At 48.2% G+C, this 20,103-nt stretch overlaps 1 protein-coding gene across 2 annotated transcripts in view; it reads left to right on the forward strand.

Annotated features, from left to right (window-relative positions):
- Positions 1-20,103, forward strand: part of ank3b (ankyrin 3b) — a 392,035-nt gene that overhangs the window by 332,431 nt on the left and 39,501 nt on the right. Inside the window, exons 34-39 of one of the 2 annotated variants that reach the window (XM_060841864.1) lie at positions 158-280; positions 705-731; positions 2,455-2,539; positions 4,972-8,975; positions 9,048-12,603; positions 13,176-13,250. In XM_060841864.1, coding sequence (XP_060697847.1) covers positions 158-280; positions 705-731; positions 2,455-2,539; positions 4,972-8,975; positions 9,048-12,603; positions 13,176-13,250 — 7,870 coding nt within the window. The remainder of the gene's footprint in view (positions 1-157; positions 281-704; positions 732-2,454; positions 2,540-4,971; positions 8,976-9,047; positions 12,604-13,175; positions 13,251-20,103) is intronic. The other variant, XM_060841865.1, reaches the window with a different exon arrangement.

A 20,103-nucleotide genomic window follows, 5' to 3' on the forward strand; every position in this document is an offset into this window, starting at 1 on the left:
TTCGGAAGACCACCAATGCACCGTGCACAGCAAGATCCCACAAGCAGCCAACGAGATAGCTCGCTGGCGAGGCAACGTCCGATGACATTGGTCAATCCAGGGCGGACAGCTCAACAGCATTGCCTGTCACGTAACGTCGAATGCTTTTTAATTCCAGGTCCGTGACAACAGCCAGGAGCCGTGTGGCCGTCTGTCCTTCCTCAAGGAACCGAAAACATCCAAAGGATTACCACAGGCAGCAATCTGTAATCTGAACATAACCCTGCCAGCTCACAAAAAAGTATGTGCAAAGACTTTAACAAGCAGGTCTTCTTTTGGAGAGAGAGAACTTCCTTAAATATGCTAAAGAGCCTTTAGAAGTTAGAAACGCTGTCCTGTTGTAAGATTCTCCACCTTCTTTTACAGTTTTATTCACCCCTCAAGACGGTTATCGCGATGAAAGCGTGGTTTCTTTATGAAGCCCTTGTGCTGGGTGCTAATTCGGAAAGCTATACTGTAGCATATTCCATCATTTGTTGTAAACCTTTGTGTAAATGGAATCATTAAATACTTTGGTTTTGCTAGCTTTGGGCTTGTGTTGATCTTGTGTTAATCAGCTTGCCTTCCATGCTACTGACTGGATCCTCTTTTCACATCTGATGTTTCTTTTCCCTGCTGTCCATTATAATACTCCCTGTCTCTGCACTGCTTCTTGGGATCATAAGGAAACTGAATCTGATCCAGATGAAGAGGTAAAGGAAAATCTGATAATTTGTCTCAAACTTGACGACTGTTGAGTCATTGCAGGGGCCAGTCTGCATTTGGATTCAGCTGGTGTCGGTGATCACCCTGACTCTCCTCACATTGGCCAAACTTTGAAAGCTGAATCAGATTGGATAGGGCGAGCCCCTTCAGTTTTCTCTTTGCGATTATGAAATCAGCTGGCAAAATGATCCTGTTTCATTTTCCCAGAGGGTTGCATCAGTGGAATCTTTCATTGGAAGACTGAAATTGTGCATTGGTGCTGTGGCAATTATCTCGGTGATATCTGGAATGAAGCACATTATGATGTAGTCAGGTGAAGAGAGAGGAAACATTAATCTGTATTGTGAGGACTGGCTCAACTGCCATGGCTCAATGGTCGCATCCTGTGTGTGCTCGTTCACCGGTATTCCTGGGTGCCTAATGCTGGAGCGTGAAGCTGGGATTTAATTCACAACATGCTTCCTGTACCAGCATTAATCACCAGGGTATTTGTTGTAAAATCAAGTCGCTTTGTAAGAAAAAGATTGTAACACGCTTTATTACTAAAACCAATCGGTTTAACCAGGCGGAAAGCTAACATGTACTTACCTGTAGCTGCACCTTTCACTGAAGGAGCTAGATTTGATTGAAATGTCGAGCCCAGTTTGACACCTGTGTCTATTTTGCGAGCTCCCTTCCCTGTGAGTGGTGAGCCTGTGCTGTGTAATTCCATTCATGCATCCCTCCATACCAGCCATTCCTGTTCCACAGCTGGGAGAGACCCAGAAATGCAACAGCGAGCTCTTGCCAAAAGGGCGCCCTGTTATTTCAATCTGTTCACCCTCATTCATGCTGAGCCCTAGCTTTGCTGGAAACTGGATCAGCCCCCCCCCCCCAAAACAGGAATAGCATTTCCCTCTATCCCAGCAAGGCCTGGGCTTGATGGTGACAACTGGGATAGTCATGGACTGTGCCATTCTGACTTTGCAGTAGGGGGAGGTAGCAATATCACACCTGAAAGAGGAATTAATGGAGTTAGGATTAATCTGAGAATAATTAATATAAGAATGTGTCACTTCATTTCTTAAAACATTCTGTGTGCAAGTTGTCAGGGGGCGGAAAATGAGAGATGATTTGACAGCCACATCAGAACACATGTTGCTTCAGTTGGCTGTTTAGAAATAAAGGAAGTAGGCCATTCAGCCCTGCTCTGCTGCTCAGTATGACCACAGCTGACCATTTTCTTTTATTCATTCATGGGATGAGGGTGCGTTTGGCTAGGTCAGCAATTATTGCCCAGTTAAGAGTCAACCACATTGCTGTGGGTCTGGAGTCACGTGTAGGCCAGACCAGGTAAGGGTGGCAGTTTCCTTCCCAAAAGGACATTTGTGAAACAACTGGGTTTTTCTGGCAGTCAGCAATGGATTCCCGGTGACCATTGGGCAAAACATTCTGGATTTGTTTTTGTTATCAAATTCAAATTCCACCATCAGCTGATGGTGGGATTCGAACAAAGCATCCCAGAACACCATCTAGGCCTCTGGATTAACAGGCAAGTGATAATACCACTTGGCCAACCCCCTTCCCATCCAACTCGAGTCCCTGTTCCTAGACCCCTTAATCTCTTCCATGTGACAAATGTCTGTGGAGAGGAGTGGCATCTTTGTAAAATCTCATGGAAGATATTTCAATTTGGATGGCAAAATGGCTTCATGTCGTCTTTTCCCCCAGGTCGAGAAAGCTTCAGAACGTCGTCAGTCTTTTGCATCCATGGCATTGCGCAAGCGTTACAGCTATCTAGCGGAACCCGGAATGAGTGAGTCTATTCTTCTTTCTGTTTATATTATTCGATGCCTGTTCATGACCTCTTAATTCTAAAACAAAATGCATGAATAGCCGAAATTGTGCTGTATTTTACCATAGTCACCTGTCTGGATGTATATCTGGAAAGCCAGGTCCAACTTTGATTTGCAAACCTCCACTCAAGTTACATTTTTCCATTACATTTCATTTTTTTTTATATATATGTATATAATTTGCTGCTCATATGAAAGTTGATTCCATGCTGATGGTGATGTGTCTGAAGTTCGGTTTCTTGAGCAGTCATCCCAGTAAAGATGAGAACTCGTCTTTGTCCTGGGTGGGTCACTGGTTAATTGGAAAACACTGAAGGTACCACAGGTTTTGACACCTGTCACAGCTTTAAAGGCAAAATGATGGTAAAATGTTGTCTACAACTCAAACTGCAGTTAGCATGCTGACAGAGAAATATAAAGAAAATAGACTTGCATTTTAAATAAAGCCTCAGGCTATCCCCAAACTATATTACAATTATTAAAGCGCACTCTCTCCTGCTATGAAAGGAATGGATGAGATAGAAACAGGGAGGATGTTTCCACTGGTGGGTGAAACTCTGACAAGAACACTCAGCCTCAAAATTAGGGGGAGCAGATTTCGGACTGAATTGTGGGGGGACCTTCTTCATTCAAAGGGTTGTGAATCTGTGGAATTCCCTGCCCAGTAAAGTGGTCGAGGCTTCCTCAGGAAATGCTTTCAAAGCTAAGGTTGAAAATGTTTTGAACAGTAAAGGAATTAAGGGTTATGGTGAGAGGGTGGGTAATTGGGACTGAGGCCACAAATATATCAGCCAAGATCTTAGTGAATGGTGGAGCAGGTTTGAAGGGCCAGACGGCCTGCCCCTGCTCCTGGTTCTTATGTTCTTACGCAGGAAGTAAACTTGACATGAGCTCGCTAATATCAGAGAAAAGAGCCTTGAGTTAATGGGTTTTTGGTGATGTTGGTTGAGGGATAAATATTGGCTAGGACTCCTGACTCACCCTGTCCGCTTTGAAATGGGGGCCACTACATCAGTTACGCTCACTCGCGAGAGCCCTCAGTTTAACGTCTTGGCTGAAAGATGGCCCAGCTCTCCATCAGTACCTCACTGGAGTGACTGCCCTGGTTTTGTTCTCCAGCCTCTGTTGTGACACGTGGATCTGTTGTTTCAGACTATTGCATTGCCAATGAACCAAGCTGACACTGTGAATCGAATTGAATTGAATTAGCTAGTGGGCGGCACGGTGGTTAGCACTGCTGCCTCTCAGCGCCTGAGACCCGGGTTCAATTCCCGACTCAGGCGACAGACTGTGTGGAGTTTGCACATTCTCCCCGTGTCTGCGTGGGTTTCCTCCGGGTGCTCCGGTTTCCTCCCACAGTCCAAAGATGTGCGGGTCAGGTGAATTGGCCATACTAAATTGCCCGTAGTGTTAGGTAAGGGGTATGGGTGGGTTGCGCTTCGGCGGGTCGGTGTGGACTTGTTGGGCCGAAGGGCCTGTTTCCACACTGTAAGTCTAATCTAATCTAAAAAAGCTTTATTGCCAGATGCACTTCAATGAGTACAGTGAAAAACTTACAGTCGTCGCATTATAGTGGCATCTTGAGTACGGATACTTAAGGAAAGAAAAAAAATTTGAGAAGTAAAGACCACAGCATTATAGATTACGGGCAGTGAAATATTTGGTCATTTTCTAATCCTTTCTGAAGCATAGTACTTTTTGGATTGTGTTTATGTAGCAACAGGTTTCAATATCACTCACTGTCTGATAAATTGAGTGTGTCAGATTGATAGGGCAAGATATTGTACCGGCTCTGTTAAGATCACAACACTAACTGGTCTTAATTATTCTTCCTCGGACAGTAATTTGCTTAAGAAGGAAAAGGAGTTTCTCTACAGGTGAAAATGGAACAAAATAATTCAATATTCCAAATCCTTCCACTTCTTTGGAAAGCTGGTTAAAGGCAGTGGTGCTGAGCATGGCAGGAGCCATGATGCCGAGTGTAGCTTGGGGTCTCCTTTTGCAGTTCTCACTGTTTGTTTCATGTCAGTGCTTTCTTTGCCTTTTCATCCCTAATTCCCAATCCTGTGTCTGTCTCCTGAAGTTATTTCTGCATCCTTGCTGCTTTGTTTGTGTTACAGTTTGAGCATTTTTTGTAGACATAGAGGAATAAGCGTGACCATTCTTTCCGCACCAAGTAACTCAAATGACTTTTTCACTGAATTAGTCACCATACCTTTTGAAATGTTTTATACTTTTCTCTTCCAGCTGGTTTAATCTGATTCACTGACCAAACTTTCTTTTCTCTCCTCTCTCTCTCTCTCTCTCTCTGGTCTTTCCGTTTCTTTAATTTTTCTCGTTGATTTTTTTCTTTCGTTAATTCATTTGAATTTTGTTTCCGGAACCTTTTAAGAAATCATTGAACGGAGCACAGGAACCACCAGGTCTCTTCCGGCACCATACTCCTATAAGCCAGTCTTTTCCACAAGACCTTTTCAGTCCTGGGCAGCTGCTCCCATGTCTGTAGCTGGAGCAGTGAAATCTGGGATTGCATCTCTGTCGAATTCGACATCCAACACGCCGACAGCGTCCCCGTTAAAGTCCGTCTGGTCTGTCTCCTCTTCTTCACCCATCAAATCAACCCTAGGAGCCTCCACAGGGTCCTCAGTCAGATCCGTGAGCGATTTAGCATCTCCGATCAGATCGTTTAAGTCCGCACCTTCACCTATCAAAACTGTAGTGACACAGACACAGTATTCCATGAAATCCTCCTCAGCTTTGAACTCTTCACCTGTGAAAGCATCGGCAGTGCCAGAATCTCCGTCTGGGAAGGGAACAGCCGCTTCGTTGTTTTCCTCACGGCTGTCGCCCGCGACGACGGCTGGATTGCTGCTGGAGAGATCCTCCATCACCATGACCCCTCCGGCTTCACCTAAGGCCGCTTTTAACATGTACGCGTCCACTTTGCCGTTCAAGACCACCGCCGCGCCCACGGTCCTGTCCACCTCCATGAAATCGCTGTCGAGCTCGGGGTCCTCTCCCATCAAGTCGGTCGCTGAGGCTGCGTTCTCACCTTTCAAATCGGCCGTGCCGCCCAATGGCCAGCCAGCCACCAATGGGTCAGTGTCCCCCATCAAGTATCCCTCGGCAGCGGCCTTCTTCTGCGGTCAAGGGGCTGGCACTATGCCTGAGAAAGCGCCGGGCGCCGCCCTGGCTGCTAAATCTGTCGCCGCTGTGCAGGATGTGGCAGAGAAAGCCCATCAAGCCACCACCTCCGTCTCCTTCTCCCCTCTTAAATCCCTGGCGCCCGCCACGGCGTCGGCTTTTCAGGCGATCCGGTTACCACCCGCGGGGTCCTTGTATTCCACGTTGAGATCTTCATCTGCCACCACCACGTCTGTGACATCGTCGACCATGACCGTACCGGTGTACTCTGTTGTGAACGTGCTGTCAGAGCCGCAGCTAAAGAGACTCCCAGACACCAGCCCCTTGACCAAGTCAGCGGCCGCCTTGTTATCACCGATAAAATCACTGACCACAGAATCGCGCACGCAACCTCAGTCTCAGTTTACCCGGACTTTGTCCCCCCTGAAATCCTCCTTGTTTCTAACCCCCTCTGCCCTGAAACTAGCTCCCGCCTCCACTTTGTCCTCCAGTCAGGAAATTCTGAAAGACGTCGCCGAGATGAAAGAAGACCTGATGAAGATGACTGCCATCTTGCAAACAGATGTCTCGAGTGACAAGGCCTTCTCGGAGGTGTCCGCCAAAGGAGGGAGGAGCGAAGATGAGAGCGAAGAACCTTTTAAGCTGGTGGAAAAGGTGAAGGAAGACTTGGTGAAAGTCAGCGAGATCCTGCAAAAGGACGGCCTGAGCGAGACTAAACACGGCATCAAAGGACCTCAGACAAACGGCGATCTCTCGGGGGAAGGCGAATGGGTTACATTCGATTATGATGGTGCCGAGGAAGCGAAGCAAAGGGCCAGCGAGGAATTAGGTGCCTACGTACACATGAAAACTAAGAATGGGGGTGAGAAGGACTTCAGTTTGGCAAGAGTTGTCGACTATTTGACAAACGATCTCGGGATTGATACTTTCAGCAAGATGGCCGACAAATATCGCCAAACTGACATCAGAAAGGAAGGGGAAGAAAAGATGTTCTCCAGAAGGGCTCAGAAGCCAGCAATGCCTCTGCCAGAGCATAAACTTAAAATGCCTCCATCTCCCATTCGGCCCTCTGCTTCCGAGAAGGAGCTGAGTAAACTTGCAGATGCAATGATGGTGACTGAAGCCATCCTGGAGTCACCAGATGACTTCTCGCAGCACGATCAAGATAAGAGTCCTCTGTCGGACAGCGGGTTTGAGACGAGGAGTGAAAAGACGCCCTCCGCCCCTCAGAGTGCGGAGAGCACTGGGCCCAAGCCTCTGTTCCACGATGTTCCTATCCCTCCCGTTATAACGGAGACGCGGACCGAAGTGGTGCGTGTCATCAGGAGCTATGAGCCTGACGAAACACAGGAGCCCAAAGTGGATGGACTGCCTCCGTCACAAAGCCCGGAGGTGTTCCCACAGATGGAAGAGAAGCCAATTGGCTCCATCAAGGACAAGGTGAAGGCTTTCCAAACTAAAATGCAACTAGACGAAGAAGACGGTAAAGGCTTGCGGGCCAAGGAGGTTCATGTGAAAGAAGAAACGCACATCACCACGACCACTCGGATGGTTTATCACTCACCACCCAGCCCTGAGAGCAAAACCAGCGAAAGGATAGAGGAGACAATGTCCGTTCGTGATATCATGAAGGCCTTTCAGTCAGGCCGTGATCCTTCTAAAGAATTGGCCGGTCTATTTGAGCACAAGTCGGCAGTCCCTTCAGAAAGCAGTAAGCCTGGGGAGGCGCCCATGATGTACCTCGATAAAGACTCCAATCTGAAGCCAAAAGTGGAAAGGATCATCGAGTTGCACATTGAGAAAGGGAACAAAGTGGACCCAACCGAGGTCATTGTCAGAGAGACAAAAACGCAGCCGGAGAGGGAGCTGTTTGCTTACCAGAAAGATGGCGAGGCGAGGGAGACCAAGTTTGAGATCTGTCCAGACGAGCAGGGGCAGCAAGAGGAAGAGGAGCTGACCGCCGAAGAATCCCTTCCCTCCTACATGGAATCCTCGAGGGTGAACACACCCGTCTCCCAGGACGACGACAGCCGGCCCAGCTCGGCACAGCTGGTCTCCGACGACTCGTACAAAACCCTGAAGCTCCTCACACAGCACTCTGTCGAGTACCACGACGACGAGTTCTCGGAGCTGAGAGGGGAGTCCTACAGGTTTGCGGAGAAAATGCTCCTTTCCGAGAAGATGGACATCTCGCACTCGGACACCGAGGAGTCGGTCACTGAGCAACCTCAGCTCCTCGGCGCTGAGGCAGGGCCGGCTGGCCATTACAGACGGAAGAGCGATTCTGCGTCGGAGGAGAGTGAGGTGGCCAAGCTCCGCGGAGTGGTCCCTGCGAGCCCGGGCAAAGGTGGCAGCCAGGAGGAGGCCTACGAGAAGGTCGCACTGCTCCACTACCCGCCAGAGCCCGGCAGCCCCAAGCACACCGTGTGGATGCGGTTCACCGAGGACAGGCCCAACGGCGGACGGGAAAAGCTGACCTACGAGGACTGGGTGGACAGGACGGTGAAGGAAGCCGAGGAAAAGCTGACCGAGGTGTCTCAGTTCTTCCGGGACAAGACGGAGAAGTTGAACGACGAGCTGCAGTCGCCGGAGAAGAAGCCGCGCGGGAGGGACGGGACGCGGCCGGCGCCCTGTTCCACCGGCGGCAGCGCCGAGAGACTCCGGCTCGGCGACTTCCCGCCAGGCGGCGAGGGGAGCCCAGAGAAACAGAGCGACCGCTCCTTCCGCAGGTACTCGGTGCGGGAGGAAGAGAAGAGGGCGGCGGAGCTGCTGGCGGCCTGCCCACAGGCGGCGCTCACCGGCCCTTCGGAGGGCGCGAGAGAGAAAACGAGGCAGGGCGAGGATCCGTCACCACTGGCGACCCATTGCAAACAGATCAGGACCCGCCCCTTGCCGAGAAATGGCGAGTCCCCGCGGTACCCCAAGCAGACCGAGCAAGATGACGGAAAGTGCCGGAAGTTTCCCGGGCCTCACGCTTCTGGCAGTGACGACGAGGGTGGAGGAGGAGCAAGCCTCCTCGAAAAGAAACTGCCAGAAGGGCCGCAGAGCCTGCCCCTGAAGAGAGGGCGGGAGAGCAAGCTTCCCGTCTACCAGTCGTCTTTGAGAGACGGCAATCACAAGATGGCTGCCGAGGGGGCTATCTCAACAATAAAGGAGGCCTACGCCAGTAAGCTGAAAGACCTCAGCTGCTTCAACGTGGGCGCCGAATCAGCGCTGTCAACCCTTCAGAAGGCGATGGACGCTGTGCCAAATGTTCCCCAAATTCCGGCCACTGCTCCCAAGCCGTTGACGTTCGGCATAAAAGGCACGGTGCGGTCACCTGAGAAAGAGGCACCTATGAGTAAAGACCCTGCATTCCAGGTCAGACCTGAGAAAGAGAGGAAGGTCGTTTATCGGACTTGGGAGAACTGTGGAAATTCCCACCACAAATCGCACCGGGACAAGCTTACACACGTGCTGGTGCATGATAGCCTGAAGGAAAACGACATTGTCCACCCGGAATTTAGCGTCAATGGACACGTACCAGAGAAGGAGCTACTGGCAAGTAACAGGCCTCCAGTAAAAGAAGAGGCTGTGTCGCCGTCTCCTTCCAAGAAAATGGTTTACACGGAGCTCGTCAAGAGAGAGGAGGGTGATCGTAACGGTGAGCAGACGAGAGGAAAAGCTGTGAGAAAGGAGAGCTCTGGCCTGTCACAGATCCCCGTCAGAATCTCCGAGGAAAAGTCCAAACTGGGAGCCAAGATGGCCGAATGCAACGGTGATTCGGTGAAATCCCACAAGACCGAACCGCTCACCGGCGTGTCCAGCATGACCCTGGGTCGGACCAAGAAAGGGAAGCAGCTTTCCGAAGTAGTGGACACCAGCATTCCGACTCCTGGCTACGGCGATCACGCGGACGCAGACGGCAGTTGGGAGGATCTGGAAACCTTCCCGGTCAAGTCGCCCGACTCTCTGGAGGTCAGCCCAGTTAAAGAGGCGGCGTTGAGCGAATTCTTCGACCGGAGTCCGGTCGAGTATTTGGAGAAGGTGGCGCCGCTGACCAGCATCGAAGGGTTTAAGGAGATTAAGACGTTGCCGGTATACGTCAGTGTCGTGCAGATGGGCAAGCAGTACGAGAGGGAAACGGCAGGCCCACACCAAGGAGCTTTCAAAAGGACCATCAGTCAAGAGAGCAGGACGGTGCAGGAGACTCGCGGCACCTTCTACACTGTCCGCCAGCACAAGCAGCCAACTTCGTCCCCTCAGGGCAGCCCCGAAGATGACACCTTAGAGCAAGTCTCCCTCATCGAAAGTTCCGGCAAGAGCCCCCTCACCCCGGAAACCCCCAGCTCCGAGGAGGTCAGCTACGAGCTCTCGTCCCAGCTGCCGACGGCGCTCGGGAAGCCAAGCCCCATCCCTGAGGTGTCCGAAGAGTCGGAAGAGGAAGAGGCGGCGCCCTGGCCCGGGAAGGCGGGCGGGCGGGAGAGGCGGCCGAAGGAGAACCGGGTGGCGTACATCGAGTTCCCACCTCCCCCGCCCATCAACGCCCTGGACAGCGAGGCGCCTGGGAAAGGGGAGAGCCGAGGAACCAGCCGAGAGCGGAGGAGGGGAGGCTCCGAGGAGGGGCTGGAGACCATCGAGCTGAACCTGCAGGAGGAGCACGATCAGCACCTCCTGAAGGAGCCCGTCATCCGGGTGCAGCCCCCCTCTCCCACTCCCCCGGGGGCTGACGACAGCGACTCCAGCAGCGACGAGTCCATCTTCCAGCCGGCGCCGCTCAAGAAGTACACCTTCAAGCTGCATGAGGAGAGTCTGGGGGGCCCCACCCCCTCCCGGCAACAGGACGACGCCTTCGCCCTGGACCCTCCCCTGGAGAATGACGCCGTCCCCAACGGCAACAACGACCAGTCGGTGACCGAGTGCTCCATCGCCACCACCGCCGAATTCTCCCACGACACCGACGCCACGGAGGTGGACTCCCTGGACGGATACGACCTGCAGGACGAAGACGATGGCTTCCCGGACGATGCTGACTCTAAGTCCTTGACTCAGGGGATAGAAACGAAGATGGATGTTTGGGTCACTGAAGGGATTGTGAAGCAGGGGGATCGTTCCTATAGCCAGGGTAAACTTGCAGTGATTGAGGAAGAAGGGAAGGTAGGCGCTGAAGAAGATGCCCCCTTGCAGTCTAAAACCTCTGAAAAGAAAGTCGAAGGGCAAACTGATGGTAAACCAGGACCCGAGATCTTCACTTTGGAAGGCAGGCATCCTGACAGAACTCGGTTTAATGATACGTATTTTAGTTACAAACTAGAGGAAGAATTTGCAACCCCGTTTAAAACTGTTGCCACCAAAGGCCTTGACTTTGATCCATGGTCTAATGGCCAAGGGGACGATGAAGTCTTTGACGCTAGGTTAAGAGAGGATGAGCAAAAAGCCTTTGGCTTAGCAGTAGAGGACAGGTCCCAAGCAACAACACCAGATACAACCCCAGCCAGAACCCCAACAGATGAGAGCACGCCAACTAGTGAGCCTAACCCCTTCCCATTTCATGAGGGGAAGATGTTTGAGATGACTCGCAGTGGTGCAATTGACATGAGCAAGAGGGATTTTGTTGAAGAAAGGCTCCAATTTTTCCAAATTGGTGAGCATACTGCTGAAGGGAAGTCAGGGGACAAGGGGGAGAGGGTTAAAAACACACTTGTAGTCACAACACTGCCTCAGTCAGGGGACAACACATCTGAAGTGTCAGTAGATCCATCACATGTTAAGCATGAGAGAGCCCAGGCTAGCGGAGAAGGCCTGGAAATTGCATCCACCGACAACGCAGCAGAAAAATCCTCGTCCGCCATCGCTGCTAAAATTGATCCTAAATTACGCACGCCAATTAAAATGGGAATCTCCGCCTCTACAATGACGATGAAGAAAGATGCGGGTGCAGCTGAGTTGGTCGAAGTTAAAGCTGATGCCGTGCTGTTAGATTATCAGGTCGCAGAACGTACAGTCTTAGAGAGTGAGGCCAGGGTGACGAGTCAGGAAAGTGGCAAACTGAGCGATTTGCCAGTGAGTAACTGTAACGGCCAACTAGATTTCCCAGCCCCAGGTACCGACTGCAGTCAGATTGAGGGTCAGTCTGAGGGTGAACTCAAAATTGAATCGGCTGCCACAACCAATGAGAGAGATCCAGGCCCATTGGCAACCCCACCCAGTGAAGTAGCCAAATTAGATAGGCGACCCACGGAGCCAGTAAAAAAGCCTAAATCGAGACTACCAGTTAAAACGTCCGTGCCTCCATCTCAGAAAGAGCAGAGGTCAGCAGCATGCACAACGAAACAGCCTAGGACGAGTGAGTTAAAGGGAAAAGCAGATCCAGCCAAGTGTATTGAGGCAAAATCTAGACTTCCCGTTAAAAATATTGACAAAACTAATTCGCCTTCAGCGGCAAGTTCCCAAAGCAGTTCAGGGCGAGGCGAGAAAGGGAAGTCGAGGCAGTTTTATTCCAGATTACCAGTCAAGGTAAGGTCGAGCACTGCCACCGTTAAACCAGTTAGAGCAGGGAAGGAGCAGTTGAGTGAGGTCTGTAAACATTCGGTTGAATATTTGAAAGGGCTTAGCGGTGAGACGTTAAGACTTGTGGATCGACTTGCCGATGAAGAGAGAAAAGTGCAGGCAGAGATCTTTGGTGATGAAGACAGCACGTCAAGAAATGCATCCCTATCGGAGGCCGGCCAACCTTCCGTTACATCGCGGTCTCCTAGAGATTTGAGACCGGAGGCAGCACCTTTAAAATCAAAGGTTGAAAAGGTCTACAGTGAGACAAGGAACAGTAGAAGGACTGGTGGGGAGGAAAGCAGTCAGGTTTCTGGGCCTCGCGTGGCTCGCACCGCGGAGATCAAGCCTAGTTTGTAAAATTTTCGACTTGTTGATCTTTAGTGCATGATGACTTGTGATTGCCTGTGGCGTGACCTTCCCTTAGCTGCCATGTCGTCATTGTCGGTGTTTGTGTTGTCTCGTATTCCCCCTCTCCCTTTTTACTCCAGTGTAATCCGATAGCCCTCCTTTAGTTAAGCATGCCGGCCAAGTTTGAGCAGAGAATAGAAGGCGATTTCCTCTCTGCAGTCTTCCGATTAATGTGTAAGTCAGACGAGAAGGTGCAACACCGATATCTCAAGATCTTTTGCTTAAAAACAAAAAAAAACATAGTTTTGTTATTCACCTTCAGATACACAACATTAACTTAGCTCTTGGGTGTTTTCAGCATGTTTGGATCCATTTTCGATATTACACTGTGATGTTGTATAATCTTTTACTTTGAGTGTTTCTGAATCTGGACTTTACCTCAAATCCGCGTTAGGATTTGCACTTGTTTAGATCGCTAGGGATAATGTGGGCCCGAGTAGCGTTCTGACCGAAATGTAGGTGTGATGTGTGAGGCATGGCATTGCCGGTCTAATATAGTGTTTGAAACCGCAGGTCCTCAGAGCCCATGTGAACGGACAGATATACGGACAGCCATTGTAGCAGATCATCTTGGGTTGAGTTGGACAGGTAAGATGCTCATTTTTGTCATCTTTTCAAAGAAAATAAAGAGCACTTTTAAATTGCTGGTTCCTAAAGCCCATGCGGAACCATTATCATAGATCCATTGTTATATGTTCATGATTATAGATTGGTTATTGTGGATCCATTGTCCATGGAATCCCAACAGTGTAGAACAGGCCATTCTGCGCAATGAATTCGCACCAATGCCCCAAAGAACATGCCTCCCAGACCCATCCCCCTACCCTATCGTTGTAATCCAGGGTTTCCCCTGACTAATCTACCTAACCCATGGACACCATGGGTAATTTAGCATGGCCAATCCATCAGACTTGCACATCTTTTGACTGTGGGAGGAAACCGGAGGAAAGCCATGCAGGCACGGGCAGAATGTGCAAACTCCACATCGTAGACCTATTATCAGTGATCCATTATCCATGATCTGTGATCAATGATCCTTTATCATAGACCTGTCATCATAGATCTGTGAAAGTCCAACTGCAAGTGGCAAGACAAGTTGGTATGGTCAAAATGTGTGGTGCTGGAAAAGCACAGCAGGTCAGGCAGCATCCGAGGAGCAGGAGGATCAACGTTTTGGGCATGAGCCCTTCATCGGGAATGAATAGCTTTTTATGTTCTACTTGATCTAAAATATTGGAAAACTTGTTGTCGTCATCTTTCTCATCACTGCTTCAGGGGTTTTTGGTTTGTTGGTTGGGGGTGATATTATGATCTAAAACTTGCATTAGCTGCGCTATATCCTGACCCACCAGATTTGCCGAATTATTCTCCAAAAATGCCCAGTTCTGTTCATCCAAATACAGAGCAGAACAGGGGCATGGCATGTAGTTAGAAGACAGCTCATGCCATTACCAGACATCAAGAACCAATTTCCAGCTACATCAACACAGAGTGGCTACAAAAACAGGTCAGAGACTGGGGATAATGCAGCGAGTAACTCACCTCCTGAGTTCTCAAAGCCTATCCACTATCTACAAGGCACAAGCCAGGAGTGTGATGGAATACTCCCCACCTGCCTGGATGAGTGCAGCTGTGGAGTACAAAAATAAAGAAGCTGTACCAGACCTTCATGAATGCATTGTATCGGCCTCTAAAGGAGTCCCCTGTTCAGTTCAGGACATTACTCATTAGAGATATGCGAAGCCCTTGGCGGGAACTCAGTGATTTCCTCAAGTGGGATGAGGGACGTGGAGCTCCAGTTATCTCGCAAGGTTAGAGACATTTGTCGCTCCTTTTCTGCAGAGCACGCAAAGTTAAGAGGAGATTTAACAGAGATGTACAGGTGTTTTTATTGAGTAAATAACTATTTTCTCTTACTCTTTCATGGGACGTGGGCATCCTCACTGCCATTTTTGATGACGATCCCTAAGTTCCTTTTGAGAAAGTGGCGATGAGCTGTTGAGTTGAACCACTGCTGTCTTTGGGGTGTAGGTGCACCAGAGCTCTGTTAGGAAGGGAGTTTCAGGATTTTGACATAGTAACGAGTGAAGGAATGGTGACATATTTTCAGGTCAGGATGGTGTGTGGCCTGGAGCAAGAGGCTGTGTTGCGATGCATCTGATGCCCTTGTCCACCTAGTTGGTTGAGATTGCATTGTAAAGTACTGTTGAAGGAACCTTGACAAGTTTTGCAGTGTATCTTTTAGACAGAGCACGCAGCTGCTGCTGTGTGCCAGTGGTGGAGTAAGTTAATGCTTAGGTTGACAGATCAAGGGGCTGCTTTATCCTGGACAGTGTCAAGCTTTTTGCGTGTTGTTGGAGCTGCACCCATCCAGGCAGGTGGGGAGTATTCCATCACACTCCTGGCTTGTGCCTTGTAGATAGTGGATAGGCTTTGAGAACTCAGGAGGTGAGTTACTAGCTGCACTATCCCCAGTCTCTGACCTGTTTTTGTAGCCACTGTGTGTTGATGTAGCTGGAAATTGGTTCTTGATGTCTGGTAATGGCATGAGCTGTCTTCTAACTACATGCCATGCCCCTGTTCTGCTCTGTATTTGGATGAACAAAACTGGGCATCATTGGAGAATAATTCGGCAAATCTGGTGGGTCAGGATATAGCGCAGCTAATGCAAGTTTTAGATCATAATATCACCCCCAACCAACCAACCAAAAACCTCTGAGAAAGATGACTGCAACAAGTTTTCCAGTGTCGTTAATGGCCACGCAGACCACTGGATATCTTTTGGATATTTGATATTCCAAGCTGTTGGAATAGTGTCAGGATCAGTGGTAACACTATTCTCTTCTAGTCAATGGAAAAGCAAACCCAAGTATAGTGAGTATTCAAATATGCAGACATGTCTCATACCTAGGAAGATAGCTTGCTCTCATTAGATATTTCACTTGTATATTATCTGAAGGAAATACTTAGAATTGACAAAGGGATGGATTGGATGCCCATCATGAGTGCCATAGACTTTGGAACAAAATAACCCAGGGATCAATCATCTTGCTGCCCAGTTTTCTCCTGGGCAAAGGTGAAGAAAGCAAACCTGCTTTGATATTCCAATGCTCGTCAGTTTCATTGGTATTTCTCAGCATGACCCTGTGGATACAAGTTTCAGGCTGTGGTGAGCTTGACTTCCATCTTGGTGTTGGACTGTGCCCATCAAATAGCTTCCTGTAGTGAGTCAGGACTCACCATCTGCCTGAGTGAAGAGGAGACTGAAAGATAAGTTTTCCTTCAGCATTCCCATGTTTGGAGCCAAGTGTATTTGAAAGTATTTACAGTTGAGATATTGTGCCGTGTAGGATGACCCGTTGAATAGCGCGCTGAGGACCCATCAAAATGCACCAATGTGACATTATTAATAATGTCCGAAGAATAACCATGAAACTGTCTTGAAGCATTTCTCACAGTACATTACGTTTGAAGATCAATGATTGTTGCTTTGGTTCTAAGGTCAATAATTCTCTGCTAGTAATATTTCACAAGGAGAAAGTGAGGAAAATTGGGAGGGGATGTGGAATTCTCTGCCAGGGGACAAACCAAAGCTCCTCCTCTTCAAAATCCCACTGTGCGACCTTGAATTCAACAAATCAGAATAACATAACAGACAAGTTGTAACTGGCCTCAGAGATGTTTTCTTGGAGTGGTACGTTGTAGATTCTATCTGGGAATAGATCTAGTACTGTGTGATTAGGGGGAGTCAATAAGCGATCTCACAGTGATGAATCCTCCAGCGGGTAGCAATCACAATGTGGTAGAATTTCAAATTCAGTTTGAGGGAGAGCAACTTGAATCTGAGACCAGATAAGAGCAATTACAGAGGAATGAAGAAATGGTGCGGGGGAAATCATGACTCATGAACTTGATTGAGTTTTTTGAAGAAGTGACAAAGATGATTGATGAGGGCAGAGCAGTAGATGTGATCTGTATAGGCGTCAATAAGGTGTTTGACAAGTTTCCCCATGGGAGACTGATTAGCAAGGTTAGATCTTACAGAATACAGAGAGAACTAGCCATTTGGATACAGAACTGGCTCAAAGGTAGAAGACAGAGGGTGGTGGTGGTGGTGACGACTGGATTTTTTTGACCAGTGATATGCCACCAGCTTTGGTACTGGGTTCACTACTTTTTGTCATTTATATAAATCGTAAGTATAGTTTGTAAGTTTGCAGATGACCCCAAAATTGGAAGTATAGTGGACAGCAAAGAAGGTTACCTCAGAGTACAGTGGGAATTTGATCAGATGGGCCAATGGCTGAGGAGTGGCAGATGGTGTTCAATTTAGATAAATGCGAGCTGCTGCATTTTGGAAATGCAAATCAGAGCAGGACTTATCCACTTAATGGTAAGGTCCTAGGGAGTGTTGCTGAACAAAGGGATGTTGGAGTGCAGGTCATAGTTCCTTGAAAGTGGAGTCGTAGGTAGATAGGATAGTGAAGAAGGCTTTTGGTATGCTTTCCTTTATTGGTCAGAGTATTGAGTACAGGAGTTGGAAGGTCACGTTGTGGCTGTACAGGACATTGGTTAGGCCACTGTTAGAATATTGTCTGCAATTCTGGTCTCCTTCCTATCGGAAAGATATTGTGAAACATGAAAGGATTCAGAAAAGATTTACAAGAATTTTGCCAGGGTTGGAGGATTTGAGCTATAGGGAGAGGCTGAACAGGCTGGGGCTGTTTTCCCTCGAGTGTCAGGAGGCTGAGGGGTGTCTTTATAGAGGTTTATAAAATCATCAGGGGCATGGATAGACAAATAGACAAAGTCTCTTCCCTGTGGCAGGGGAGTCCAGAACTAGCGGGCATAGGTTTAAGGTGAGACGGGAAAAATTTAAAAGGGACCTAAGAGGAACTTTTTCAAACAGAGAGTGGTACATGTATGGAATGAGCTGCCAGAGGAAGAGGTGGAAGTTAGTACAATTACAACATTTAAAGGGCATATGGATGGGAAGATGAATAGGAAGGGTTTGCAGGGATATGGGCCGGGTGCTGGCAGGTGGGACTAGATTAGGTTTGGAAATCTGATTGGCATGGGTGAGTTGGACCAAAAGGTCTGTTTCCGTGCTGTACATCTGTCTGATTCTTTGACTCTTAAGTGTATTTAATGAGAAGAATATAACATGTAAAGCAGATGAATTTGGAGCTTGAAGCTTGGGCATATTTCACATATCTATGGCTATTATAGAGACTTGTTTGAGAGAGGGACAAGACTGGCAGTGTAACAATTTAGGTGTTTCAGGTGAGATGGAGAGAGCTGTAAAAGAGGTGGAGGAGTTGTGTTATTGATAAAGGTGAATACCACAGGCTATAGTGAGGGAGGACACCCTGAAGGGCTCATTGAGTGAGCTCACACGGCTTGTGCTAAGACATGGGAAGCCCTCCCAATAGCCAGCGGGTGTTAGAGGAACAGATATTTGGACATTTTATGCGAAAATGTGAAAACAATAGGGTTGCTGTGGTGGCTGATTTTAACTTTCCCTTTATTGACTGGGACTCTGTTAGTCAATTTGGGGGGAATTTGTTAGGTGTGTTCTGGACAGTTTCTTGGAACATTATGTAAGTAGTTCAAGTAGGGAAGGGGCCACATTCGGCCTGGAATTGGGAAATGAGCCTGTCCAGATGATTGAAGTTTCAGTGGGGGAGCATTTCCGGATCGGTGATCATAATTCTGTAACTTATGAATAAGTATAAGAGTAGTCTTTGGATGCAAGTATTAAATTGGGGCAAGGCTTACGATCACAATATTAGGCAGGAACTGGGGAGTAGCTGTTTGAGGGTAAATCCATATCTGGCATGTGAGAATCTTATTTGATAGAGTTCAGTACCAGTATGTGAAAATGAGGGTGGCAAGATTTGGGAACCATGGATGAGAAGAGAAAATGAGAGCTGAGTCAAAAAGAAAAAGGAGGCATACCTTAGGAAACTGAAGACAACCAGCACTCTCAAACAATACAAAGAAAGAACTCAGAAAAGGAGGGCTAAAGGGAGCCATGAAATAAAGGAAAATCCCAAGACATTTAAGCAAATAAGGAGGGAAAGGGTAGGTCCACTCAAGGACAAAGGAGACAGTTTATACGTGGAGACAGAGGAATCTGATTCGATCCTTGATAGTATTCACAAAAGAGAAGGACATGGTGGATGGTGAGTCTCAGGAGGGATATGTTAATATTCTAGGGTGTGACAAGATCATAAGCGGGGGTGGTGTTGGGTGTTTTGAAAAGCATTAAGGTAAGCAAGTTCCCAGGCCTCAATGGGATCAATCCCAGAATGCTGAGTGAGGTAGGTGTGAAAATTGCTGGGACCTTGAACGAAACCTTTGTGTGCTCTTTAGTCAAAGGAGAATAACTAGTGTTGTTCCTTTGTTTAAGAATGCAACAGAGATAAATGACAATCCAGTGCGCCTTATGTCAGTGGTAGGGAAATCATTGGACAAGATTCTAAAGGATAAGATTCACCCACATTTGAAGAAATACAGACTTTTTAGCAACAGGCAACATGGCTGTGCGCGGGGTAGGTCATGTCTCACAAACTTGATTGAGTTTTTTGAGAAAGTGACAAAGATGCTTGATGAGGACAGGGTGATAGATGTTGTCTCTTTGGACTTTAGCAAGGCCTTTGATCAGGTCCCTCATGGCAGTGGCTGATATAAATGGTGAAGTCACATGGGATCTACAGTGAGTTGATAAGATGGAAATGGAACTGGCTTCGGTTTAGAAGACAGAGATTAGGGTTGGAAGCATGTTTTTCTGTCAGGAGATCTGTGACCAGTGGTGTCCCACAAGGATCAGTGCTGCGACCCCTGTCATTTGTAATGTATATGAATGATTTGGAAGAGAATGAGGTGGCCTGGTTCATTACCTCACAGCTGACACAAAGATTGGAGGAGCTGTGGATAGGGAGGAGGATTGCCATACATTACAGCAGGATCTAGTTAAGCTAGAGGTGGCTGGCAAAATAGAAGATGGAGTTTAATCTAGATATATGCAAGATGATGCATTTAGAGAGATATAATGTAGGAGGAAAGTATACAGTAAATGGCAGAACCCTTAGTAGCATCAACAAACAGAGGGATCTAGGTGTACAGGTCCACACAAGTGGATAATGTAGACAAAAAGGTGTATAGCATGCTTGCCTTCATTGGATGGCATCTAGGATGTACATATTAGCAAGTCATGTTGCTCCTGTGTCGAACTTTAATTAGGCCACATTTGGAATATTGTCTATATTTCTGCTCTCCAAACTACCAAAGGATGTGGAGGCTTTGGAGGGGGTACCGAAAAAGTTTACCAGGATGTTGCCTGGTTTGGAGGGTATTAGCTATGAGGAGAGATTGAAGAAACTTGGTTTGATTTCACTCGAGCACTTTTCACTCGAAGGATGGGGGGGTGATCTGACTG

Source organism: Hemiscyllium ocellatum, chromosome 22 (assembly GCF_020745735.1).
Source record: "Hemiscyllium ocellatum isolate sHemOce1 chromosome 22, sHemOce1.pat.X.cur, whole genome shotgun sequence".
NCBI classification, from domain to species: Eukaryota; Metazoa; Chordata; class Chondrichthyes; order Orectolobiformes; family Hemiscylliidae; genus Hemiscyllium; species Hemiscyllium ocellatum.